The sequence below is a fragment of the Sparassis crispa genome (genome assembly GCF_003851025.1).
Source record: "Sparassis crispa DNA, contig_000000F, whole genome shotgun sequence".
NCBI lineage: Eukaryota > Fungi > Basidiomycota > Agaricomycetes > Polyporales > Sparassidaceae > Sparassis > Sparassis crispa.
Genome location: NW_020939747.1, coordinates 371,782 through 396,977, shown reverse-complemented (window position 1 = coordinate 396,977; position 25,196 = coordinate 371,782). Strand labels below are relative to the sequence as shown.

At 52.0% G+C, this 25,196-nt stretch overlaps 9 protein-coding genes across 9 annotated transcripts; 4 read left to right on the top strand and 5 right to left on the bottom strand.

The window, feature by feature from the left end:
- Positions 1-127: 127 nt before the first annotated feature.
- On the top strand, positions 128-3,918 carry SCP_0101280 (Pre-mRNA-splicing factor ATP-dependent RNA helicase prp22; the record flags this gene model as incomplete). Its single annotated transcript, XM_027752367.1, has 7 exons — positions 128-803; positions 856-1,712; positions 1,763-2,129; positions 2,184-3,339; positions 3,393-3,741; positions 3,794-3,847; positions 3,901-3,918. 7 exons carry the CDS (start codon positions 128-130, stop codon positions 3,916-3,918), a joined length of 3,477 nt encoding a protein of 1,158 aa, XP_027608168.1.
- A 361-nt stretch (positions 3,919-4,279) lies between these two features.
- Positions 4,280-5,086, bottom strand: SCP_0101270 (NTF2-related export protein; the record flags this gene model as incomplete). The annotated part of the gene is made up of 3 exons (XM_027752366.1): positions 4,280-4,503; positions 4,784-5,007; positions 5,064-5,086. The coding sequence occupies 3 exons, from the start codon at positions 5,084-5,086 to the stop codon at positions 4,280-4,282; spliced, it is 471 nt and encodes a 156-aa protein (XP_027608167.1).
- Positions 5,087-5,725: 639 nt separating this feature from the next.
- SCP_0101260 (hypothetical protein) lies at positions 5,726-7,156 on the bottom strand (the record flags this gene model as incomplete). The annotated part of the gene is made up of 7 exons (XM_027752365.1): positions 5,726-5,818; positions 5,881-6,094; positions 6,150-6,238; positions 6,300-6,371; positions 6,427-6,778; positions 6,833-6,955; positions 7,011-7,156. 7 exons carry the CDS (start codon positions 7,154-7,156, stop codon positions 5,726-5,728), a joined length of 1,089 nt encoding a protein of 362 aa, XP_027608166.1.
- A 2,329-nt stretch (positions 7,157-9,485) lies between these two features.
- Positions 9,486-12,725, top strand: SCP_0101250 (AP-3 complex subunit delta; the record flags this gene model as incomplete). The annotated part of the gene is made up of 11 exons (XM_027752364.1): positions 9,486-9,641; positions 9,693-9,854; positions 9,908-10,142; positions 10,198-10,337; positions 10,393-10,606; positions 10,658-10,803; positions 10,859-11,322; positions 11,376-11,616; positions 11,675-12,136; positions 12,189-12,330; positions 12,391-12,725. The coding sequence occupies 11 exons, from the start codon at positions 9,486-9,488 to the stop codon at positions 12,723-12,725; spliced, it is 2,697 nt and encodes an 898-aa protein (XP_027608165.1).
- Positions 12,726-12,972: 247 nt separating this feature from the next.
- SCP_0101240 (Serine/threonine-protein kinase ppk11) lies at positions 12,973-15,066 on the bottom strand (the record flags this gene model as incomplete). The annotated part of the gene is made up of 11 exons (XM_027752363.1): positions 12,973-13,122; positions 13,178-13,652; positions 13,706-13,857; positions 13,915-14,019; positions 14,076-14,317; positions 14,378-14,486; positions 14,545-14,575; positions 14,624-14,800; positions 14,859-14,889; positions 14,952-15,003; positions 15,064-15,066. The coding sequence occupies 11 exons, from the start codon at positions 15,064-15,066 to the stop codon at positions 12,973-12,975; spliced, it is 1,527 nt and encodes a 508-aa protein (XP_027608164.1).
- A 513-nt stretch (positions 15,067-15,579) lies between these two features.
- SCP_0101230 (Baculoviral IAP repeat-containing protein) lies at positions 15,580-18,582 on the top strand (the record flags this gene model as incomplete). Its single annotated transcript, XM_027752362.1, has 8 exons — positions 15,580-16,083; positions 16,142-16,852; positions 16,912-17,561; positions 17,619-17,819; positions 17,875-17,967; positions 18,020-18,149; positions 18,206-18,255; positions 18,312-18,582. 8 exons carry the CDS (start codon positions 15,580-15,582, stop codon positions 18,580-18,582), a joined length of 2,610 nt encoding a protein of 869 aa, XP_027608163.1.
- A 108-nt stretch (positions 18,583-18,690) lies between these two features.
- Positions 18,691-20,603, bottom strand: SCP_0101220 (CDF manganese transporter; the record flags this gene model as incomplete). The annotated part of the gene is made up of 14 exons (XM_027752361.1): positions 18,691-18,711; positions 18,764-18,916; positions 18,982-18,990; positions 19,044-19,205; positions 19,255-19,280; positions 19,336-19,374; positions 19,430-19,537; positions 19,589-19,710; positions 19,762-19,768; positions 19,825-20,001; positions 20,054-20,111; positions 20,165-20,242; positions 20,289-20,477; positions 20,532-20,603. 14 exons carry the CDS (start codon positions 20,601-20,603, stop codon positions 18,691-18,693), a joined length of 1,221 nt encoding a protein of 406 aa, XP_027608162.1.
- Positions 20,604-22,398: 1,795 nt separating this feature from the next.
- On the top strand, positions 22,399-23,518 carry SCP_0101210 (hypothetical protein; the record flags this gene model as incomplete). The annotated part of the gene is made up of 2 exons (XM_027752360.1): positions 22,399-22,597; positions 22,656-23,518. 2 exons carry the CDS (start codon positions 22,399-22,401, stop codon positions 23,516-23,518), a joined length of 1,062 nt encoding a protein of 353 aa, XP_027608161.1.
- A 416-nt stretch (positions 23,519-23,934) lies between these two features.
- Positions 23,935-25,023, bottom strand: SCP_0101200 (hypothetical protein; the record flags this gene model as incomplete). Its single annotated transcript, XM_027752359.1, has 2 exons — positions 23,935-24,911; positions 24,975-25,023. The coding sequence occupies 2 exons, from the start codon at positions 25,021-25,023 to the stop codon at positions 23,935-23,937; spliced, it is 1,026 nt and encodes a 341-aa protein (XP_027608160.1).
- Between the last annotated feature and the right edge of the window lie 173 nt (positions 25,024-25,196).

The window sequence follows — 25,196 nt, the reverse complement described above, 5'->3', positions numbered from 1 at the left end:
AGTTGTAACGCTTATATCGTAGGCCGTTATGCTGAGTCAGCGTTCTGGTAAACAGACGGTAATCAAGATACTTTGCCACCACTAGCTTCGACTCTCCTGGAGTCAGTCTACCACGTCTGTTCTTGCCATGTCGGATGATATCTACAACCTCGAATTCCTCTCCCTTGTTGCTAAAATCACACAAGAGATAGACAATCACACTGGTATTAACGACAAGACTCTTGCGGAATTCGTCATTTCCCTCCATGAAGAGTCGAAGACCTTACCGGAATTCAAGAAGAAACTGAAGGATGTCGGCGCAAGCTTTCCCGATTCTTTTGTAGAGAATGTAGACCGCCTCATTCTCAGCATGCACCCGAAGCACAAGAAGCGGCCGGCGGCGAATGGGAAGGAGAATGAGGACGGTGGATTGGATGAGATAGACAAGCGGAAGCGGCTGTTCCCTGGTCTGGCTCTGAAAGACCAAGAATGGCAGCCGAGCGTCACGAAAGACGTTTTGATGAAGGAGGTCGACGATATGATGTCGCAATTCGAGGGTGCGGCGAAGAAGGTGCGACAAAGACCCATAGAGGAGGAGGAACGTTCCCCGAAGAGACGACGGAGATCACGTTCACCCCCTCCTCGGCGCCGTAGTGTGAGCCCACCGCGTGGCCGTGAAGATAGACTGGGCAGGTACGGTGATCGGGGACGAAAGTCGTTGGACGAGCGACCTGTGCTGTACAAAATCTACAGTGGTCGTGTTGCGGGGATTAAGGATTTTGGAGCGTTCGTTCAACTGGAAGGTGTTACAGGTCGAGTTGAAGGTGCGTATTCATAGATAATTCTGTTGCTCCTGAGCCGTTGACTTTGGCATAGGTATGGTACATGTCTCCAACATTCAGCAAGGGGCGCGTGCGAACTCGGCCTCCGACCTGCTGAGCCGTGGACAGCAGGTTAAAGTGAAGGTCATGAGCGTTGCAGGAAGTCGGGTCGGTTTGTCGATGAAAGACGTCGACCAAGCCACTGGCCGAGATCTTACCCCACATTTACGCATTAAGTCAGAGGCCGAGCTTGCAGAAGAGGAGCGACTACAAGCTGCTCGCGGCGCGAATGCTGTTCCTCTCAACTCCCGCGGCGTGAAGGACGATGTTGTGGTGCGCTCTGCGAAGCGGTTGACCTCACCGGAGCGGTGGGAGATTAAACAACTCATTTCTTCTGGTGCCATTGACGCCTCAGAATACCCCGATCTAGACGAGGACTTCAGTAACCCCATGGCTCGTGCAGAAGTTGAGGAAGAGTTGGACGTTGAGATACGGGAAGAAGAGCCACCATTCCTAGCAGGACAGACGAAGAAGACGCTCGATTTGAGTCCAGTCAAGATCGTCAAAGCGCCTGATGGGTCATTGAACAGGGCTGCGTTGGCTGGCGCTTCCCTCGCGAAGGAGCGAAGGGAGTTGCGGCAGCAGGAGGCGAACGAGCAGGCGGACTCAGAAGCTCGCGACTTCAGCGCCCCATGGCTTGACCCTATGTCAAAAGAGTCGGACAAGATTTTCGCACAAGATCTCCGAGGAAATCTTCGGGGACAGAAAGCGGGAGAGCAGCCGAAGTGGAAGGAGGCTACATTCAATAAGGCGACCACATTTGGAGAGATTACGTCGCTTAGCATCCAGGACCAACGTAAAAGTTTGCCCATCTACAAGCTGCGGGATTCGCTCTTACAGGCCATCAGAGAGGTGTGTGCTCACAATTATCTTCATTGAATTGTATACTTATATGTCTTTAGCACGAAATCTTGATTGTTGTCGGTGACACAGGCTCAGGCAAGACCACGCAGATGACGCAATACCTCGCCGAGGATGGATTTGCAGACCATGGCAAGATTGCATGCACTCAGCCTCGACGTGTAGCTGCCATGTCCGTCGCAAAGCGTGTTGCGGAAGAAGTCGGTTGCCGGTTAGGGCAGGAAGTCGGATATACGATTCGTTTCGAGGACTGCACAAGTCCAGAGACTCGAATCAAATATATGACTGATGGTATGCTTCAGCGGGAGTCACTGATAGACCCTGATCTCAGCGCATACTCTGTCATCATGCTGGATGAGGCGCACGAGCGAACCATTGCTACCGATGTCCTTTTCGGTTTGTTGAAGAGTACGTAACTCTCCATCCTTCCATAATTGTGCAATCAACTGACTCTTCATGTAGAGGCGATCAAGCGTCGTCCAGACTTGAAGCTCATCGTCACATCGGCCACTCTTGATGCGGAGAAGTTCTCGAAGTACTTCTACGGTTGTCCTATCTTCACTATCCCTGGTCGCACATATCCGGTCGAAGTCCTTTATACCAAGGAACCGGAGACAGATTACCTCGATGCGTCCCTGATCACCGTCATGCAGATTCATTTGTCGGAGCCGCCCGGTGACGTCCTCTTGTTCCTTACCGGCCAAGAGGAGATCGACACGGCGTGCGAAATCTTGTACGAGCGTATGAAGGCTCTAGGACCGAAGGTCCCTGAGCTCATGATCCTCCCCATCTATTCTGCCCTCCCCTCAGAAGTCCAGTCGAGAGTATTTGAGCCCACTCCTCCAGGTGCCCGAAAAGTTGTCGTGGCGACGAACGTGGCAGAGACGAGTTTGACAATACCTGGTATCTACTACGTCATTGACCCCGGTTTCTCGAAACAGAACGCGTATGACCCGAGGTTGGGTATGGATTCGCTTATCGTCATGCCCATCTCGCAAGCGCAAGCCCGACAACGTGCCGGCCGTGCTGGTCGTACCGGTCCCGGGAAGTGCTATCGTCTATATACCGAGGCCGCCTTCCGTAACGAGATGCTGCCCAACTCCATTCCCGACATTCAGCGTACGAATCTGGCTCACACCATTTTGATGTTAAAGGCGATGGGCATTAACGATCTGCTCAGTTTCGACTTTATGGACCCGCCGCCCGCACAAACCATGCTTACTGCTCTGGAGTCGCTCTATGCCCTCTCCGCACTGGACGACGAGGGTCTATTGACGAGATTGGGACGCAAGATGGCCGACTTCCCGATGGAGCCCCCTCTGGCAAAGATGTTGATCACTTCTGTGGACCTCGGGTGCTCGGAGGAGATCCTGTCGATTGTGGCGATGCTGTCCGTACAGAGTGTTTTCTACCGTCCCAAAGAGAAGCAGGGCCAGGCGGATTCCAAGAAGGCCAAGTTCCATCAACCGGAAGGAGACCATCTGACATTACTCACCGTCTACAATGGCTGGAAAGCGAGTAACTTCTCCAATCCATGGTGTTACGAGAATTTCATTCAGGCTCGGAGTATGCGCAGAGCGCAGGATGTGCGGAAGCAGTTGCTGGGTATCATGGATCGGTATGTTCATAATCCTTTCAGTGATTTGCTTCGAGCTGACTTGAGCCTTGCAGCTACAAGCATGACATCCTCTCATGCGGAAAGGATTACAACCGCGTTCGCAGAGCAATCTGCTCCGGTTTCTTCCGTAATGCAGCGAAGAAGGACCCACAGGAGGGCTATAAGACGCTTGTTGAGGGCACGCCCGTTTACATTCATCCGTCGTCCGCACTCTTCAACCGCAATCCCGAGTGGTGCATCTACCACGAACTCATCTTGACCACTCGCGAGTACTGTCACAACGTCACCGCCATTGAGCCCAAGTGGCTGGTGGAGGTGGCACCGCAGTTCTTCAAGGTTGCGGACGCGAACAAGATCAGTAAGCGGAAGAAGCAGGAGAAGATCGAGCCGCTCTACAATAAGGTATGTTTCACCTGTCCTGAATTGTTAGCAAGAGGCTCACTGCTCTTTGCAGTACGAGAAGCCGGACGAATGGCGGTTATCGAAGGTCAAGCGCAGTGCTCGTTCAGTGAGTGGTTTTGTTATTATCTCATTTTCCGCGGATTCTAATGACTTCCGCAGAGTCAAACATTTGGTTAATTATCGCTGTGTATCTGCTATGGACAACGTTGTATTACTAATGTACATGTTTTGTGTTACATGTTTCTTCCTCCTCCTCCTTGTGCTGTTGCTATTGTAGCCTAATGAACAGTACTACGCGACGCTGAATTGCATGGATTGGTCGATGCCCCTACACGGTACGAGTTCCAAGACTCGAAAATCTGAAGTCTGCAAGGACCGCGGGGTGATATGAACTCGGCCGAAGATGAGCTTGCGGGTAGTGTTTGTCGCATGCCACAAAGCAGTGACAATAGTCGAGCGCTGTAATCCACTTCTACAAGTGTAAGGTTAACGTGAGAATTGGAACTTGCGAGATGCGTCACTCACGGAATACTGATTCTCAACCGACAAACCTCATCGCATCCGCATTCACGTAGTACTTCGCTACCTCTCCTGTCTTCGTTGGTGGCGCGTTTGAATCGGGTACGAGCATGAACGTTTGTGCAAAGACGCGCGGCTGGCCGTCTATCGATTTGGCAGGCGTAGAAACAGGATTTCCAGCAGGGCCACGTCCGTGCACGACTGTGCCTGAAACGGTGACGAGGAGTGATGGCGGCTGGCTTCCTGTGCATAGAAAACCGAGGTTATGTCAGAGGCAAGATCATCACGGACGAATGCCTGGAGCGCGGTGGTGTGTCTAAAGATGTTGACATTCTGAGAACCTCCTGAAGACTAGTAGGACATTCGTAAAGGAGGCTAGAGCTCGGAATCTATCGCGTCGAGCAAACCCGCCAAGATTCAAGAAGTACAGAACTCAATCGTCAGGCTGGTCTCCAGAATTTCCATGGCATGTATGGGCCTCACAACTTGTAATCATGAGAAAGTTCACCAACATCTGACTGACCTGGGATTGGATGACAGTCGAACGACTGTACGTCGTGTTTCGTGGGAGGCATAGCGATGATGAGCTTCCGAACACCTTCGGAGCCTTGGAATGGCGTCCCATTCCATGTCATCGCAGAGGTCGAGCGGTAGAAGTTAGGAATGTCCTCGATGCGAGTTGCAGAGTCGTATGTCGAGTAGTAGAGACGAGTGAAATGATCTGCAGCTCGTGTGGCGAGTTCGATGCTAGTTACGACGCGTGAGCTCAACTGTACGTATTGAATATCCATACTACTACTTACTCGTTCTGCGTGAGTTTCGACATGGCAAGAGAGAATATGTCACAAGAACATGTGAGTTGATATAGTTGATAGAGATGGTGGTAAGGATGGTGCAGTGAACGAAACTGCGGCCGGGCGGGCACTGTGTCACAGCCACACAATGTCACGAGATGTGACACGTCAAGTTTCAGCGGCCTCCATTTGGGTCTTCTGATAGACTCGATAAAATTAGGAGGTCGCTTTCACCATAGGAGGTAAGGATTATACATATAATTGCGTGAAACTCGCGGATTTTTCTCATCTATTTGGCCCGCACAAACAAACCTATATCAGGGAGGTTGTCGGCCGAGCGGGGGGCTCGGGGCTCTCCTCTATGAGCCAGGTCTGGCCTTCCCGACTTTCAGAGCTTCCGAGAATAAATAAATATTAGCTTTCCTGGTTGCTTCCTACTTTGAGGTTCTGGTATCGAGAACGAAGATGATCTTAGGTAGAACTCGATCACGAGTGCCAAGTTTTCTCCTTCCGTTTAAGGCATTATTTGTCCCCGCCAAATAACGCGATTTTTTGGTGAGTTTCACGCAATTATGCAAAGCGCTGTACAATGAACGGTGAGTGATGTTACAAAGCGTGTATTCTACTTGATCTATCTGCTTGTTCAGCCTTGCTGAGCACAGTTCTTCCAGTCAGGCAACTGCAGAGCGTCGGATTACATCTGGTCGGCGCTCCAAATTCGCGTGCATCTCGGTACCCATGCTAGCATACCAGGTCTCCGGTCCCTGTTGTCAAACAACATGTAACTCTGCGGTCTGCTGATCGACGAGAGCATAACGTAACATACCTTCCTATTCTTTAGCCTGAGCTTTCTGATTCTCCTGGAAATCCACTCTGCTGACGTTGATCCGGTATCATATCCTTCTGGTGGCGCTCTCGCGACAGCGTTTGCTATTGTCTCGCTCTTATCGGCCAATGCGCGGAGTACCACCGAATTCCTTGGTCGAGTGAAGAAGCTGATAGAGTATCTCTCGAACTGTGATTGGGCTCCTGGAGGTGGCCTTGAACAGATCATGGTCAGTCTCGACATATGTTCCGCGATGAGATTCATCTCACATGACGCGATGGATATTTGACCGCAGGATTCCAGCGCTGAATATCGCTAGTGCATCTCCAACATTGCACACAGCATGGTCGGCCAGAGGCTTCACAACGTAACGGATCAGTGGTCGACTCATCATAGCCTGACTGATTAGTGGAACGTACCTTGATGTACAACCATTTCTGTGAATCTGGCGGCAAGACTTGCAGGCCTCCCAAACGATTGTGCAGGAACGTCTGTACAGCAATACCATCAGTCCGATGACTCAACAGAATATCACGGTCTACGTACGATTGTGCCGAAGTCGGTGTGTGCACCGACACCGGTTGTCGTCTGGTTCGGCGGAGTCTTAATGCACCGAGCTTCGCTGCCGCAGGGTTCGGCGGTGGAATGTAGCTTGGCAATCTCACCGCGCGGCAAACCGAGCTGCCTCTCGAAAACAGCAAGCAGCGTGTTGTTAACCTCCATCGACTTCCGCACGAAGGGCGTAATGGTGCCTGTCATGCGGGTGTTGACTGTAGCCGGATATGTGCGATATATCGGCCGTGGCCAGGAGAGCGCGTCGTCCTGTGCGATGTTCAAGAATTCGACGTTATCACGGGTGCCATCGACGTCTGTCGCGATTGTGCCTCGTGCCTTGTATCTATTCTGCTCTTTGGTAAAACTGACATATATAGGAATATCACGAAGATCATACCCGAAGGAATCACCGTTGTCTCCCTGCTCATACTTCAATTTCTCCGACAGAGAAAGGCCCAGTGTTTCAGCGCCCATATCGAACATTCGGTTGACTTCCTCTTCGACTCCGTGGTTCTTCAAACTGAGAGTAAACATCAGTTGAGTATCCCTTTTTCCAGCAGTGCCCATATGCTTACTACCAGAAACCCAGCTTCGTCGCTGCTACCCATAGATGATCGATCTCGGCTCTGTCCCCCATCTTGATGAGGGCATAGTCAATGACCAGTAGAGGGGCAGTAGCGACGTCGTCCGGGAACGGTGCAGTAGTGGTGACACTAGGCATAGCTCGGATGGGGCAGAATGGACCGCCACATAACAATTGGTGGCCCTTTTATCATGGTCAGCTTTGCCTGCGCCTGTTCGTCATGATGGCCATGACCCAGCATAGGTACGCTATCCCTAACGGAGGCAAGCTAGTGCACCGCCTTTACTGAAGCAGGGAGTTTAACCCTACGGCCGGTGTTGCCGGAGGCTTCCACCGAACTTATTGCTACTTGACATACACGATTTTCTGCCATCGGCCCCGTCTTACTGCGATGGCAATTCGCTTGCGTTACCTTCAAATGGCCATGGCGCTTCGTCGATTTCCGACTGAATGGAATGATCGTGTAACACTTCATCCCACTACTACAACGCGGAAATGTTAGCGCGTGTCCGCGTCGAAATCTCGTATGGTACATTACTAGTAGCGCGCTCGGGCTGAGATCGATCTCCCCGATCGGAAGCAATCAACGTACTTGCAAACGAGGCATGCCCTTTACTCCGTTCTTGCTCTCCAGTAAGTCCTACGTATCTCACGAATAGACCAATTTTGCAAAAGCCGAAACATCGTTGACGATAGTGTACGTATCTCTAGGGTGTGTCCAAGCATGGCGTCTGATATTGACACCGGAGGTGATGCAACCTAAGGTAGTTGTTGACTAACTACTTTCGGAGATATTCGTTCTCACCGCGAGCGTGCTGCCCAGAAGATTGTCACTTCAAATAGGCTTATCAGCTCGCTCCAGCGCTCTACTTCGCCGGTGATGTTCGACCTTCCTGCCGCTGACTCTCGTCGACTGCGGGCATCATCATCATCATCACCATCACCATCGACAGGTCTCACCTCTAGGCATAGCGCCGTCAAGTCCATATGGGCGTTCCATTTGCAGATGCGGCCTGCACATGTGCACAGGACCCGCATACTTTCTCCGAATCCCGACCGGTACCGGCCAGAAAACTTGACTAAGGAGCTCATCCCCGCGTCAATGACTTCTTGCATTGACGCTTGTAGGAGTTCATGTGATCTGGCATACCGCAGCGTAAGCACAAGGACCTTGAATACGTTGTGAGACCGTACCAGCACATGAAAAAACTGATATTCTTGTCGAAGCAGCTCTGCTAAGGGATTGTAGAGATCGTGGCCCAGATGTGATACATATCAAGTGAGCTGTATGAGGTTGCCGAACTGGTAGACGAGCCGCCGTTGATAACCGGAACTTTATAAGTATACAGTGTATACTTACGTCGGTCTCTCAAGAACCGCGCTCATCGGATTTGAGGAATGAGCGATAGGACCCCCCATAATTCGCTTAGAGCTCCGAGATAAGCTCGCGGCCTACTGGCCATTTTCGGGGATGGATGGCATCTAACCTCGGGAGGCCGAAAATGCGCCCAGCCAGGACACGTAGCCATTCTGGTCCAACATCGGCTCAAAACGCAAATGTTCCTTCCGGAAGGTTGTGAATTTCCCCCAAAGTATCAGTATATTGACCAATTTTTCCCTCGGCTCCCGAGGACCCATGTTTCGGGAGTGCTGGATCGGACCTTTTGACAACGGGCCCGAATCCGGGATGGTTTACACGTAAGATTTTCCGGGTTTTCAAGGATTTTTGGGGATCGGGCATTGAAGCTTGCGCCTGCGGCGGGCGCATTTTCAGGGGCATGGCATCGGAGCTCTTAGGGAATTATGGGGGGTCCTGGAGCGACGCCTGCGCTGAATACAGGATCCGAATCGATACAAGTGTACAGACTCACCCATAAATCTCTATAAATTCTACCTCCCCATGCAAGCTAGACACCAGCGACCAAGACCCGGAGAAATTATAGCACCTTGAAAATCTGCAGAGGCGCGATGTCCTTGGGCAGGGGGTTCTGGACAGCGGGAAGTGAGGAGGAGACTCGGATAGTGAGATGAATATATTAAGCATATTACTATGCCAGGAAGCACCGCTCCTGGCATGCCGATGTGAAAGTATACCAGACTGATGAAAGGCAAGACGGCGTATGCGGTCGCAGCGGTGTACTACGCGCTTCGATCACGTGCTGGGAGAGACCTTCCTCATCAAGGAAGTGAGTGAGTATGGTCCTCGTCTTACAACTGTATGTTCGCTTTCGTTCTAACTGCCTTCCGTTCCTTCTCTATCTAGGCGAACCTGTCTGGAGCGACGTGCTGCCAAAAAGTTATTTGTTAGCCTCAAGGACCCGCTCGGTCACAGTTTCGTGGGAATCATCCGACGTCGGTACTTGGGCTATCTGACTTGACATTGATTCCGGTCTGCCGCCTGAACCTTCAACTGGGAGAGGAACCTGCTTCACTCGGGAAGGATATCCCGCTCTTTTTTCTTGCGCTGATGTGGGAACGGACTCTCCAAGATCTCATCCGAGGCTTACGGGCGAACAAGAAGGATGAGAGCAAATTCATCTCACATGCAATTGATGAGATCAGGCAGGAGGTCAAGAGCAAGGATATGGAATTGAAGGCAGGCGCTGTACTCAAACTCACATATGTCAGTGTTACCGAATCATATTACCAGTGGTCCTGATGATTCTGTACGCAGCTAGACATGATGGGATATGACATGAGTTGGGCATCATTTCATGTCGTGGAGGTCATGTCTTCTTCCAAAATCCACCTCAAGACTATCGGGTACTTAGCGGCCACTCAATCCTTCCGGCAAGACACGGATGTCCTGATGCTTACTACTAACCTGCTGAAGAAGGTCAGCGCGATATAACATGTGTGCCGTCTAATGCTTAATGCGGAGATCTTCAGGACTTGGGCTCAAGACCGGAAGATGTCGCTGTCACTCTGAATGGTCTTTCTCACATAGTCACACCAGATTTGGCTCGGGACCTATCTCGCGATCTGATAGCCATGCTAAATCATTCTCGACCACATATCCGCAAGCGTGCGGTTATCGCGTTGTACAAAGTTTTCGTACATTACCCTGAAGTAATTCCTCAAGGCATGGGCAGATTGAAGGAACGGCTTGAGGACCCTGATCCTGGTGCGAACGTTGCTAAACCACTGCGCTTGTCGCCAACTGACCACTATACACTCAGGCGTCGTTGCAGCTACTGTCAATGTTCTCTGCGAGCTGGTACAGCAGAATCCTAAGGACTATCTAACATTAGCACCGCCATTATTCCATCTACTAACCACGTCATCGAATAATTGGATGCTAATAAAGATCATCAAACTCGTGAGTTTATGTCAAGCATTTTTTTGCCAAGCGCAGTGATATACCTTGAATATAGTTTGGTACACTTGCTCCGTATGAACCACGGTTGGTGAGGAAATTGCAACCGCCAATCACCGATCTCATTTCGACAACCCCTGCCATCTCGCTGTTGTACGAGTGCGTCCGTACTTGCATCATAGGTGGCATACTCCAAGGTACCACAGGCAATGCCCTCGCCCGGACGTGCGTCACGAAGTTGGCTTCTTTCCTTGAAGACCCAGATCAGAATTGTGAGCGAAACACTGATTTCAGTGACTTGTGCAATGTTGATGTCACGGTAGTGAAGTACATCGCACTTCTTGCGATGGTCAATATTGTGCCCACACATCCGGAGCTCGTTGCGGAATATCAGGATATGATAGTGTCCAGCGTCGATGACCAGGATATCAGCATACGCATGCGCGCTTTGGATCTCCTGTCAGCAATGGTTCGTATTCATCCACTATCGGGTTCTACCCTTACACCGACAACCCGCGTGTCAGGCTGGCCGAAACAATCTCCAAACGATCGTCCAGCAGTTACTCTCCCATCTTGTGCGGTCAGATTCGTCAGCACTGCCGTCTGCCACACAATCCCTCTCCCAGAATACTTCTTCTACAAACCCAAAACCTGCGAATGCTCCATCCCAGTCATCCGCGTACCGCCTGACTCTGGCACAGCGGATACTATCTCTATGTTCAAAAGACACATATGATAATGTGGTCGACTTCGAGTGGTATCTATCCGTTCTAGTAGATCTCGCTTATATCGCCGATGTCGAAGTGGGTGCTGAGATTCGAGATCAGCTTGTCGACGTCACGAGCCGCGTGCGGGCAGCAAGGCGGTTTGCAGTCCAGCTGATGGTCAAGCTATTAACCGACGATAGCTTTCTGCTGAATGCTCAAGAAGAGGGAAGCTGTGCAGAGGTGTTGTGGGCTGCAGCCTTCATATGTGGGGAGTATTGCGGGTGAGTTCTACTCCACCAGGACTGAGATCGGCTTAGTCTGATCATTTGCGAAGGGAGCTTGCCGAACCACAGAAGCTGTTGACGTATCTGCTTCAACCCAATATCAATGTTCTTGACCCAGAGACTATCGCTGTTTACTTGCAGGCTGCTTTGAAGGTATTCGGATACTGGGCGGCAGAGCTGGCTGGCAGATGGGATAATGACGATCTGCCGAAGGTCAAAAGCCTCGTCGAGATGGTAGAAGAACGTGTGACGGAGTTTGCAGCAAGTTCGGACATTGAAGTGCAAGAACGGGTATGTCCTTTACTTATTTCTCACTTCTGATGCTGGGGGTATCTGATCTTTCTCGTAGGCAGCGAACATTCTCCAGCTGTTCACCTTCGTTCGGGCGGATTTGAACGCTTATAAGCCCAAGCCAGACAACAGCCTCGGGCTCGGGGAGTCAAGTACATCGATCTTCGACCCGATCGTATCTACGGAACCCAACTTCCCGAAGAGTCTCTTCCTCATCCGTCCCCTCTTTGACACCTACGAGCTCAACGCCGTTGCACCCAATGCGCAAGCGAGCGTCCCTGTTCCTGAAGGCCTGGATCTCGATGCGTGGATCATCCCTCCGCCAAAGCAGGTCTTGAATGACATTGACGAGGCAGATGGACAAATCACTGAGCCAAGACACAAGAAGAGCAGAAAGGGCAAGGGCAAGGACACCGGAAGCAGTAAGGTCAGGGGCAAGAAGAAGGCAGAACAGGCGGAGAATGGCACAATTGCAAAGCCGGAGGTGGAGACTGCGGAGAGTAGGGCGGAGCGCGAGCGCGTATGTGCACGATGTCGATCTAGTGGGCTCGTCCTTGCTAATATTATCTCAGCGCAAGCAGGAACGGTTAGAGCGGATGCGTGACGACCCGTACTATCTGATTGACGACCGGCCGTCATCGACGAAACCTACAGTCGAAGATGTGGACTCAATACCAGTGGTCAGGCTCGACGACATGCCGCCACTCCCAGGGTGTAAGCCACCCATATCATCCCTCGTCCTCTTTCGCCGATGCTCAGTCACGGACTTAATAGCGTCTTCGCAAGCGCCCAGTCTACTCAGCACGCCTTCCCAGACTACGCCGCAAACGTTTGTTATTGACAAGACAGGTGAAATGCCCGAGGGAGCGCTTCAGCCAGCGGCCGCCGCTGGTACGCCATCAGATGGGTTTTCGCCAGCACCGGTAGGGAATGGTGCGGCAGCGTTGGTTACCTCGTCATACTTCCCGCCGTACGAGGTCGAAGACGAAATACCGCGCACAGATACTCCGCCACCGATCAAGGTTACTCGGGCGAAGAAAAAGGGTACGAGTGGCGGGAAGAAGAAACGGACACACAAAGTTGATAGTGCCAGCCCTCACGTAGAGTAATGTTGCGACGATCACAGGAATGTATTGGACTATCTGTACGCTGCTCGTGATCCTATGGTATACATTGGGACAGGATATGCTGCTGTGAAATGACGAAACAAGAAAACACTCAAGATACATGCAAGCGTGATTACTGAGCTGCTAGATAGATAGATGGAAGTGATTTGGGGAGGGGGATCAAATGTTCGGGTTGTGCATGAAAAGTATGTGGGAAAGGAAGTGGCAAAACCACCGGATCCCATACATTTTATGGGTCCTCCACGTGTTCGACCGAATCCACGATCTCGTTGATCAATTCCATGGTCACTCCAGGAATGATACGTTCAGCATCTGTGAATGCACGCTGCAGGGCGCTGAGAGCCACTCGCGCCTCTTGGGTGGAAACACGAGGGAACAACTGCGTGGACGATGAGTTCTTTCGCGCCGTCAAAACGATCACGAATACTACTCACGGTCGCGATAGCGGGCAGGACGACTGAGTCGAGCATCGTCGTGTCCGGCAACTCGTCCTCTGTCACACCATTGGATGCGGCCATTGGGGCAAGTGCTGGCTCGGTAATATCGTAGGCGTCGTCGTACTCGTCCGACGGCTCGCGCGACAGACTTATGCTGCCCCCATGCCGGATCGTCGCCTGCTGGTCAGCTTTCTTGGGCGTCGGCGGAGCAGATGGCGGGAGAGGCGGGAGATCACCCTTGAAGTTAATGGATGCTGTCTGTGAGGAAGATCCCGACGCCGAGATATCTCGTCGAGTGCGCGCAAAGGACGAGCCGGATCCACTGGAGTCGTCCGAGGGGGTCGCTCCGTTGATCTCCCACGTAAGCGGGGGACCGGACACCTGCACAGGATTGGGCTGCGCTCGGCCGATGGTGGCAGCGTGACGGACAGTGCCGAAGTCCCACAGGTCTTCTGGATCATGCCCGGCGGACCTTTGAAACAGGGTCGTCAGTGGAAGGTGGGACTGCGCGCTGTATGTACGTACAGATCTTCGACGTGGCTCCGTTCCTCCTCTTCGACTCTCTCGCCGCCTTCGGCTTTCCACCGTTCGTGCCGTTCGATCAGCTCTGTCAGGTAGCTGGTCTTCTTCGCCATTCTGACGAACTTGTGCCTCAGCAATTCACGAGCGGTCGGACGCTGATGTATGGGAAACCGAGGGTTAGCAATTCTGTGTCATCGAGGTGACAACCTTACGTCTCGGGGATCACGTTGTAAGCAGTACGACACGAACTCCCGGAAAGATTTGGAATAAGGGCCTTCCAAAGTTGGGGGAGGATTCTTGGGAATCAGAAAGAGTACCTGATATAATGCGTGAACTTCAACTGATACCTTCCGCTAGGTCTTCGTAGACCTACTTTCATGGGATGCAACTCTGCGTAGGGTGGTTCGCCCCTTGCCAACTCGATAGCTGTGATCCCCAAGCTCCAGATATCCGCCTTGTGGTCGTATCCACTCTGCTTGATGACCTCTGGCGACATCCAGTACGGCGTGCCGACGAACGTATTCTTCTTCGCTGAAAGCGTGCCGGACAATTGCCCAGAGACGCCAAAATCCGCCAACTTAACGTCGCCGTTGGCGGAAAGGAGGATATTAGCGGCTAGAAGAATTGACACAGGGTATCAAACATCAGCGGAACTGCATCGAAGAGGTCGCTCACCCTTGATGTCTCGGTGGAGCTTCCCCTCCGTATGCAGATAATCCAAACCCTTCAACAGCTCCCTAACGATGATCGCGATATATTCTTCACGAAACACACCTGGCTTCATCTATGACAGCCGAACGAGATAAATGTCAGACGGTGGGTGGCGAGTAGAGTCATCCTACCAGATCTGAGCATGAACCACCGGAACAATATCTGTAAATACAATAAGAACTGTCATCGAAGAGGCGATGAGAGACCTACTCCATGACAATCCATAGGTGTGAGCCTTTGAGAAACGAGCCATGATATTTCGTAACATAGGGCGAATCCAATTGCGACAAGATTTGGATCTCCTGTTGGATGTCCTCAATTTCGTCTTCGGCACTCTCAAGGTCTATAATTTTGATGGCGACGGTCTTCTGCGTCCGTTTGTCGAACCTATCAGTCCCCAGTGAATATGAACAGTGATTTATCTCAACGTTAGAACCAAACGGACCCCTTATACACCTCTCCGAACGAGCCTTTGCCTAAGTGTCGGGAGAGTCATCACCACTCAGCCGAGGAGGGGTGGAAATGGAAAAGCACGAACCAATTCTGTCCTGCTTAACATAGAATAACTCCGGATCTTGGCGGTGTGCATCCTGCGAGCCGAGCAGAATCAATCGACATGTTCTACCACGACCAGTAGCGCATAATCTTACCATCACTTCAAGTCTCCAGGTACGGACAATACGTTATGGATAGGATGGTCGTGCGAGGTCGTGAACGAGCGAGTTTAGATATTGAACGGGCGTAGTCGAACTTCGCTGCGGCAAGATATTAATGACAATTCGTTGGAGAAATGCAAACTAAAAGCAGAGACAACAGATATGACACAGCAAAGATACGAATGAAAGTTGTGGGATAACTCTGGAAAGATAACTGTCGCTGCCAGTGTCAGCCGCGGCAGCTGCATTCCATATCGCTGCCATATCGCTTTCCTTTTTCGGAAGGGCAATCCTCAGACAGGACCCCGGGGATCTCCGTCTTCTCAGAATGGGGAGGTAGCACTCATTGGCTGGCACACGACCTTCTGCAGTGCAGAGCTTCCGGGGGCCCATGCAGTACAGGAGCCTTTCTTCGACACAACCATCTCCAAAAGGTGCATCTGCGTGTTGATACGCGTCTTTTCTCACTTAAATTCGCGCCTATACTCTCACAATATCCATCTGTCTGAAATGAGAACACGAAAACGCCGCTATTCTGATCATGACACGTCTGAGCCTTCAAGCAGAACAAAGCGCCGCACGCCACAGCGCTCTGAGGTCATTACCATTAGCGATGATGAAGAGGAGCCTCTCGAATCCGTGCTGGCAAAAATCAAAGCTCAAGAAGAAAGCGAAGCTCTCGCCAGGAAGCTGCAGCAAGACTGGGCCGACAATGCACAACCCGCCCCTTCTGCGGGAACATCCTCGAACGCTGACCGTGGTCACGATGAAGAGGTCATAGATCTTACCCGGGAAGACGATGAGGCCCTCGCAAAGCGTCTGGCAAAGGAATGGGAGGCACTCGACGAGGTTCCCCAACAGGTAACTGGTCCTTCGAAGGGGAAGAGGAAAGCGTATGAAGTTGAAGAAGATCACGATGTTACGCCGGACAAGAAGCTCGAACGCTATCATGAATTATTCATAGGAACAAAACGGTGTCAGTGTGGAGAAGAACTTTCCTCACCCCGCGGTCATGTACGTGGTCGAATCCCGTCCAAAGGTGCAGATGCTGTCTAACGTCAACTCGTGCCAGGTAACGTATTCTACCCAGATGCCACCTCCTAGTCTGCTGCGGCTCCTTCATATCCCTTGCAAGAAATGTAGGACCAACCACTGCCGTGGATGTCTAACTGCGGTTACATGTCCGCTTTCTTGCAAGGGAGAAGGCAAGGACGGCGCAGATACTTGTCCTGCCTTGACGTGTTGCGCCGAGGTCCGCGCGATCGCGCTCTTCGAAGCGCTGGGCGGCTTTGATAGACAGTATCTCAGTGAGCGTGCAACGTCTGACAGCCGTGCAAAGGAAGCAGCTGCCAAGTACCGCAGCACGCAAGTGAATTCTGTAGGCCCCGGAGGAACTGGCTATGGCACGGGTGCTGACTTCACCGACCTTTGGCATTCTCGAGGACTCGGAAAGGGCCGTGGAAGGGGAGGTGCAGGCTTCACCTCCACAGAGGCCCATGCTTCCCGAATAGACGAATTGGCTGCGCATTGGGACGAGATTGTCGTCCGCGCGTTAACGACAATAACTCAATTTCTTCCATCTCAATACTCCGATGCGGCTCAGATCTACGATATGCTTCCGCATGCTTCAACAGAGGCCCTACTTTCTCTGTCTCAGCTTCCTGATTTACTCGGCGACCTGTTACGGAACGACTCTGTCACAGACTGGATTTCTCGCATTGACGTCTATCATGCAATGTTGGCACTATTGAGGCGAATGGCAGACTGCGAACTGACGATTGAGGTGCGCTGGTTATTGTGCGATGCTGCGTTACCGGTAGATTTCAAGCTGACTTCGGACAGGTTCTCATCGGCCAACGGTGGGAAATAGAGAAGAGCTGCGGGTTGGAAGAATGGATGTGGGGTGACGCAGAGATTGTCTGGGAGAAAGCCAAAGACTCGCAACTCGTCAAAGCCCCTCCTCTGTACGTACACTTCAAGAAGCTCACCAAACAGTGCGAGACGTTTCTGGCGGGGGCCTCCAGCATGTTCGAAGACGGCGCTGGCCAAGACGCTGGGGATGTGACGGACACCATGGTGAAGGCGACATCACTCTGCGGTGATATTATCGTCGCGCGGGACGACATCGAACGCGCCATGACGCTCCTGGGGAAGGCCCCTTCCACCGTCCTCCAGAAGGCTGACGACATGTCGCAGGAGGACTCCAAGAGGCGCAAAGGTAAAGCACCAGATCCCTCGATCGCTCTCGAGAGGACATATGCCCAGGAGTGTGAACGTCTAGCGTTCCGCTACGTCACGCTTTCGCAACCATCGTCCAACGGCGATGGGTTCAGCTACCCCGAATTCAGGTATGCGAAAGAGCTTGCGGTCACCGCCTCGTCCACCAGAAACCCGAAGGACAGGCTGCATCTCATCAAAGAGCTTGCTGTGATGGCGACCAGTCTACCGGTTGGCGTATGGGTTCGTGTCGATGAGGTGCGAAATGATGCTATGTGAGTAGATTGCCTCCTTCCGGGAAGTTGCACCTTTAATCTCCGGCTTTTTTTTAGCAAGATAATGATTGCCGGCCCTGAAGGTACACCCTACGCTGGTGGACTATTCGAATTTGACTGCTACATTCCGCTCAATTATCCGAACGCACCTCCCTTGATGCATCTTCGCACAACCGGCGGAGGCAGGGTGCGCTTCAACCCGAATCTGTACAACAACGGCAAGGTTTGCTTGTCGCTACTTGGGACGTGGGCCGGACGGTACAGTGTCGCTTATTTTATCTGGTGTTCCAAAGTAATGCTGCCTTTAATACAGCCCAGAGGAACAATGGTCTCCAAAGTCTACACTCCTGCAAGTCGTGGTCTCGATTCAGAGTATGATCTTGATCGATCTGCCGTATTTCAACGAGTACGTGAATATTAATTCGACATTCCATTGCGAACTTTCATGCAGTTTCCAGGCCTGGGTATGGTAAGGCGGACGCGAAGGATCACAACAGTATTGCGTACAATCGCAACATCTATGTGCAGACCGTTCGTTGGGCTATGGTCGAGTGGATGAAGGACGAGTACAAAAACGGTATCTGGGCGGTGAGACCTTTACTGAGCTCTATCAGTCGGACATATCTAATGTGTATCGAGTGTAGGAAGTCATAACTGCACATTTCTGCACACGACACCCCAAGATACTGAAGTGGTGAGCAATGCCCAGTCGCCCCTTCTCTCAATGATTCTCATATCGAGCGTGCACAGCATCCAAGAGTGGGCGAAGGATGAACCTCGGATCCGCAAGTACACCGAGGGGGGCACCATACCGTACGACGGACCGGCCTTCATCGTGCCACCGCCATATCCCAGCCTGCCTTCGGGCTCGTCTGTTGTCGCTAGCGGCATTTACCCTGCCGCGCCTTACAATAGCATTTTACCCGTGCCATCAACCGCTTCGCAGCATGGCAAAGACCTTTTGCAGGAATATGATCGGGGTATAGAGCAAATACAGGGTTGGAAGCATGGACAAGAGTAACTAGGGTGCTACGACGTCATAATGTCAGCAAGGGAGCATAATCACAATCTATCGGTGATGTGATGCAGTTATATGTGGTACAGAGATTGTCTTGGATCAGTCTACAATTCAAACTACTTTTCGGTGTTCCTGTAAGCAAAAGGAATTAGGGTAAAGGTTGAGCGAGAGGAAAGGGACGAACGGGAGTGTGAGTTGTCTCGTGGTCGACATGGACAAATGCCCGTCCTACGTTAGGCAATACTTCGAGCTTGTCTTGCAGCTGCTGGCTAATGTCGTGCGCCTTCCATAGCGGAGTATTCCCGTCCATGACAACGTCAATCTCGACATAGTAATCCTATGGTGCAACGTCAGCAAACAGCGTAAAGCATCAGCCAGCTCGTGAGAAAGAATAGGACCTACTGGACCGCTCTGCAGACGGATAGTGTCAGTACACCAACGTAGGATGAGACTTGCATGCTAACGTGATATGCCCGCACGGTGTCGACTTTGTCGATCTCGTCGCTGAACGTCATCGTTTTGTAGACCAGTAGCTGCATGAAATCGTGCGGTGCGGACTTGCCCGCTAGCAACTCGAATTCTCTGTAAACCTCACGGCCCCATGCGAGGATGACGCCGACACCGATCTAGTGCGGCGGTGAGGTGCTATCCTCCTGTGGGGAAAATATAACACACGATGATAGCGCCCACGGGATCCAGATCTGGGGGGTGCAGAATACATGAAATAACGAAGAGAATTTGAAAGAAAAGGCGTACACCATCGCAGCCTGCTTCCACCTGCAGACATGAGGAGACCTGCGTGAAAACAAAATCAGGCACGCCGTATCTGCAGGAGAGGTTCTATCCTTACCAAAGCCGTTGACAAATAGATCGTTGCGGTGGTCTTCCCACAGTACCTGGACTTGGCTCGATGCCTTGCGCACGGACATGCAGTACAAGAAGAGCACAAACTTCACACCTAATGAGTAACTAGTCAACGGAAGGCGGATATGAAGAGAACGCATCATACCTAGAGCAGCTCCAACCGCTACAAGCGAAGGTATATGAAATTCATTCGTGTCATTTTTGCTTGAATGAGTGACGATTGTCTGTACGGACTCCACTATTACTACAAGGTTAGCGGCGCCCATTCTAAAGAGAAAAAATCAGATCAGAAGATGAACGCTATCGGAGGGTACACACAAGAAACCTAGAGAAGAGTGTTAGCTTGAAGAACACGCAGTCGCGGAAATACTGTGTAGATACCGTAGACAACATTGCCAATCGTCTCCAGTCTAGAGCCACCGACCGGCCACTTGTTGACGTCCAATTCTGCTGCCTTCTTATGCAGCCAGAATAACATCACATTGCTTCCGAAGTCGAATACCGAATCAACCCCTGTAGCAATAAGGGAGAGCGAGCCTGACGAGAAGGCGCCATACACTGAAATTTATGACATTAGGGCTACTAGAAACAACTCGATTACTTTACGTACGTTGCAAAATGCACAGAATGAGATTGGCTACCAGGCTTGCCCATATCGCAATTTTGACCTACGTGTCGTCGTCCGTTAACCTGCAGCCATAGTAAGGATCTGGGATCTTACGGGTAATCGTGCAGCCTGCTCTTCGCTTTTAGCTTCTTCGGTATGCTCATCCATCGTCTTGAGCAAGTACGTGATGAGCTGCAAATTTGTCAGCTTCTGCAATACCCAACTGAAGCAGACGTACATTATTTTGCTTTCGTTGATATCTCTCTACTTTCTTACCCGCATTCCGTCGTAAAACGGCCAGCTCCTCCTCGGTTTTGATACCATTACGCAACGAGAAAGGATCTGGATGCTGATGCGCGGGTACTCGTTCGACGTCGTTGCTATTTCTGGACCTATAGAGAAGATCGGGTACCACACCGTCGGTGTTCTACAAAGGTCTAGAAATCATATGACCGACACATTTTGCCATTGCTCTACTCACAGCTGTATCAGGCTGTAATACTCCGGCACGCGTAGACAGGGTGTAATGCTCGGTATTTTTCACGGGTACCATGAGGGAAACCATTCGTCGTTCGAGAGGCTGAACGCGGGAGTCTCAGGCTCTCAGGTCGAAGAATTTGCGTGTGGGCCGAGAGAGCGGTACGTAGTTGGTGACGTACCGATCGTCCGGTTCGTCTGTGATGCAGATAGTCAGAACAACTTCAAGTGCGCATATATCTTTCCTTACACTTCTGAAGGACGACGGGGGAAGCTGAGACGATGGACGAGCGAAACTACGCTTCAAGTTGCGGGGGAGTAAGCATGAAAGCTTGGCGCCAAGCTATGGGGGTCACAGCTTTGGCTCATCTTAATTCTTATCAGATAACAGATGGAGCACAGCACATGTACAGCCTGAGGCCTGAGTACATACTGTGCTGCTGTCTTCGTCATCTTCCACGACCACCATGGCATTTTCTGGAAGTGATGTGTCCATGTCAAGTCTAGCTCCCCTTTTCTTGCTGTTGGCAATATTGCTGTGACTATCGATTTACTATCTCTGCTCGATGATAATATGCTGAACTGGCTTATCTGTTCAGCTTTGCGGCATTAGGGTGGTGCTTCCTCTCGTCTTGCATCGGCAGACCTTTCCTGGCGTCATTATCAGAATTCTGGGACATGCTTATGGCGAGCGCACGGTCAGGGAGTGGGTCAACACCATGGAGAAACGGGAGGAGGTGGGATGGTCAGGACGATCTCTTTGAGTTGGAGTACCGAGGTAGGAGCGGGGCAGGCTGACTTTTGTGCAAAGGACTTGTTTGCATCCACAACCCGATGCTATCATTATCTGCTTTCAACCCCCCTGCATGCTCTGAGCCCGGTGGACGAAGATGCTTCGCTTCGTCCACGGCTGCAGCCGTTCCCAGTTTTTGCCTGATGCCGTGGGCCAGTCGCCTTTGCCTTTAATTCTGCTAATGCGCGCTGTACGGGCCGCGGCAAATTCAATGACACTGCGTGAGGCCGCCGCCTCGCTTCGCCACACCTTACTCTGGCAACATTATTATACTCAGGACCGGTAATGTTTTCTATCCTTAGCAACGGCGGACCATCGGAGATGCAGCCCCATCCGCGAGTCATTCCCAAGCCGAGATTTTGGGATCAACGAGATTTCTCCTGTGTGGCGGCGGCACACTTAGCGATCGACACAGTAGAGGAACTATCTTCGGAAACGTTCGTCAGGATGCCGTTGCAGCTCAGTTCTTCGAGTGTCTTATATTCGCAGGGTGCACGTACATACCGAGCTGGGACCGAGGTTATTCGATTCCTCGCGTACCAGTTCTTGGGCCTGCGTTCGCGCTAGTGAGGGAGCGGCGTCCACGCCGCAGTACAAATCCCGACTGCGACAGCTTGAGCGCGATCGATCTAGCGCTGTGGTCTGGTGGCTAACGGTCACGTGCGGGAACGCGTCCCCGCAGCCCATAGAGTCAGACGCGTCTCGACTCTCGACATGGCGTAGATTCGCACCCACATATTGATTCAAAAAATGCTCCAAAATGCAAGGATTCTAGATCACGAACTGTAAGCGGGGCGAATCTTGTTGTTCTACTCGCAGCGGCGCTATATTTGCCTTGTACACATGGGTTGGCTAGCGCATGGTGCGCATTTCGAGGCTGACCATCTTCGATCGGTACTATGCGACTCTCTCACTGTCAGCACCGAAGCTCCTATGCTGCCTGATGTATAAAAGGCGGTCCTCTTCGTCTCTCTTGTCCTCAGTTCTCTACCTTTGACCACTACGATCTCTTGACGAGAACGCCTGTGCCTACTGCTATCGTCGTGCTATCTATCTGCTATCGCTCTACACGATCATCATGAGACTCACTCCTTCTTCCTCTCTTATTCTCGCGACCCTTGCGATCTCCTCGTCGTCGTCGAGTTTGGCAGCTCCCGCCCCCGAACCGCACCATGGGTTCCACGACCACCACGACATGATCTCGAGTTCGTCCACTATGAAGACGGCCGGAAGACGTGATTCCATGCACGTTCACATGCAGGGGCGGGATCCACTTGGTAAGATCTCGGTTTATGTTTCATGTCTATCGTCGCTCACACATCGGTCTACCCACAGGGATCAACCAGCACTACGACACGAGGCAGCTGGGTCAGCTGGATAGTATCATCAGCACCCTTGGGGGATTGCCTCTCGTGGGTCCGACGCTGGAGACGATCCTCACCCCGGTCTTGTCCGCGCTCGGTCTCAGTGTCAGTGTAACAAAGGAAAACGTCCTCGATGTGTTGTCCTCCCTCGCTCCCCAGCAGCTCTCTCAGGTTCAAGAGGCGCTGTCCCAGGCGACCAGCACCTTGTTAGCCACCGTCCCCACCTCCATTCCTGGGTCGTCTTCCAATCATACTGCGCGCGACGGGCCTGACATGACCTATTCCTACTCGGTCAGCTCTTCCGACACCGCGAGCTCATCCTCTGCACAGCCGACGTTCACCTACGATGGGATGGCAGCGGATGCCGCGACCTCCAGCGCCGCTGCCGCTCCTTCCGGTGCTCCCGCTGGCCTCCCTGTTAGCCCTCCGATCAACCCTCCGATCAACCCTTTCGCGGCTGGCGCGAACCCTTTGTCGCCATCTCTTCCTTCCAACCCTCCCAATACCCCAGTGGCTCCCCCAGCCGCTCCCCACCCTGAAGACATGCGCGCCCGCGCTGTTCCCCCCGGTGCGCCCGCGCCCCCTGCGGGTGCACCCCAGCCCCCCGCGGGTGCGCCTCAGCCCCCCGTAGGTGCACCCCAGCCTCCCGCTGGCGCACCCCGGCCACCTGTGAGCCCTCCTGTTTCACCGCCGACGAACGGTGGCCCGCCTCCGGCTCCCGCCCCTCCTGCTCCTGCGGCAGCCGCAAAGGACGTCGCTAGCTCTTCTAGCGACCCTGCGGCGTCGACGACCGTGGCGACGGTGACGGTAACGGCGACGGCGACTGGTGCCTAGCCCTCAGGTGTTTTCGCTTCTACTTCTGGTTGATTTTACGATCCTTATTCTACGATTGCGACGCCTCGATATCCATGATACATACTATGTTATAATGACCGACTTTTTATAGTACTTTTGATACCTTCGCCATTAATATCCTTACCGATAATACCAATACCTTATTGCCTTTAATGCACTTGGTCGTGTTCAAAGTTCTGCTAGTAAGAACATCCGAAGTAGACATAAAAGAAGGTGTGAACTTGCACACGACAAACAAACGACAGCAAGGACTCGTTAAATGCAAAGGACAGCAGAAAGCATTGCTAAACGCACGACAAAGTGAGGATCAAGTCAATGACGGTATACATCCTGCATCATGGAACCACAAACCAAAAAGAGACGATGAAATGTAGGGGATCGAGGGTGTCACCGTATCATGAATCGGAAGCCGTCGCCTGTAGTCGGGCTGCTCTCGTTCGTAACCCCCATTTCACCAGTACCCAGTCTGCAAAGGCGAATTGCCCGCCCAAGCGGATGATGTTCTCCTTGATCACTGCCCACTCTTCTTCCATCCCGCACAGATCATCAAGCACATCTTCCGCATCAAAACCCAGGTCGGAGAACATGGCAACAAGATACGCATGTCGGTCCGACGACGATAAGGTATTCACAAAAGATTCCACAACACCTCTCGGCGGAGGCTTTGCATTTACATCCTCATCAATGTTACGGGAGGAATGCGACGATACCTTTGCCGCCCGAGCTCGCAGTCTCTTCTTGAGGTGGATCCAATCTGCGAATCTGCCTCTCTTGATGACCATCTTGTTGACTGGATCCCACTCGTCTTCCGTGCAACTGAGCGCGTTGAGCAGCGCATCGGAATCAAATCCTAGGTCAGACAGCACGTCTGCAAGGCACGCTAGGCGTGCGGACCGCGATTTAGGCTGAACTACAGGCGGTGAACTCTGACGTCCTGATTTGCTCGTACTGTCGCGGCTTCTGGGTAACAAGAGAGATGCGGCGCCTATCGTTTCCAGCTGATCTGTGTGGTGCGAACGGTCCAGAGGAGGGGACGTTGTGTCGAGGTCGGGAGGATGGGAAAGACTCGACAGATACACAGGTTCTACCTCTGTAGAATGATGTGCTAGGGCAGCAGTTGGGCTATGGAGAACGCGTGCATGGGGCTCAGATGTAGCGTCCGACACGGGGGAGTCATCATCCAATTCTTCCGGCCATTCGAGGTGGAATTGCTCTAAATCCATAATATCTAGTTCTTCGGTCAATTCTGCAGCCCTGCTCTCCGCATGGTTCAGATCGCGTTCCGTTGTACCATCTTCCTGGGGAAGGTCTGGCAGAGTAACGTCTTCCGCGTGTCCTTCCACATCTTCCTCGTTTTGACAAACACTCGCCTCTGTGAGAAAGCTTAAAGGTCAACCCCAAGATATAAGACACCGAAATTGTACTGCAGGCATACGGTCAGATGTAGCTTCATCGTCTTCGAGGTCATCTCGCTCTAGGTTCATGTCGACGTCCTCCGTATCAGCTTCGTTCCGCTGCACGCAACTAGACGTGGGCGCATCTCTTATACGCCCCTTCTCTTGTTTCCTTCTGTCTTGTTCGGTTCGTCCCACGCACCGCGTTTGACGCAGAGACAAGTATTTGGACGTACAACTTCTGATAGCATGTCGCTAGATAT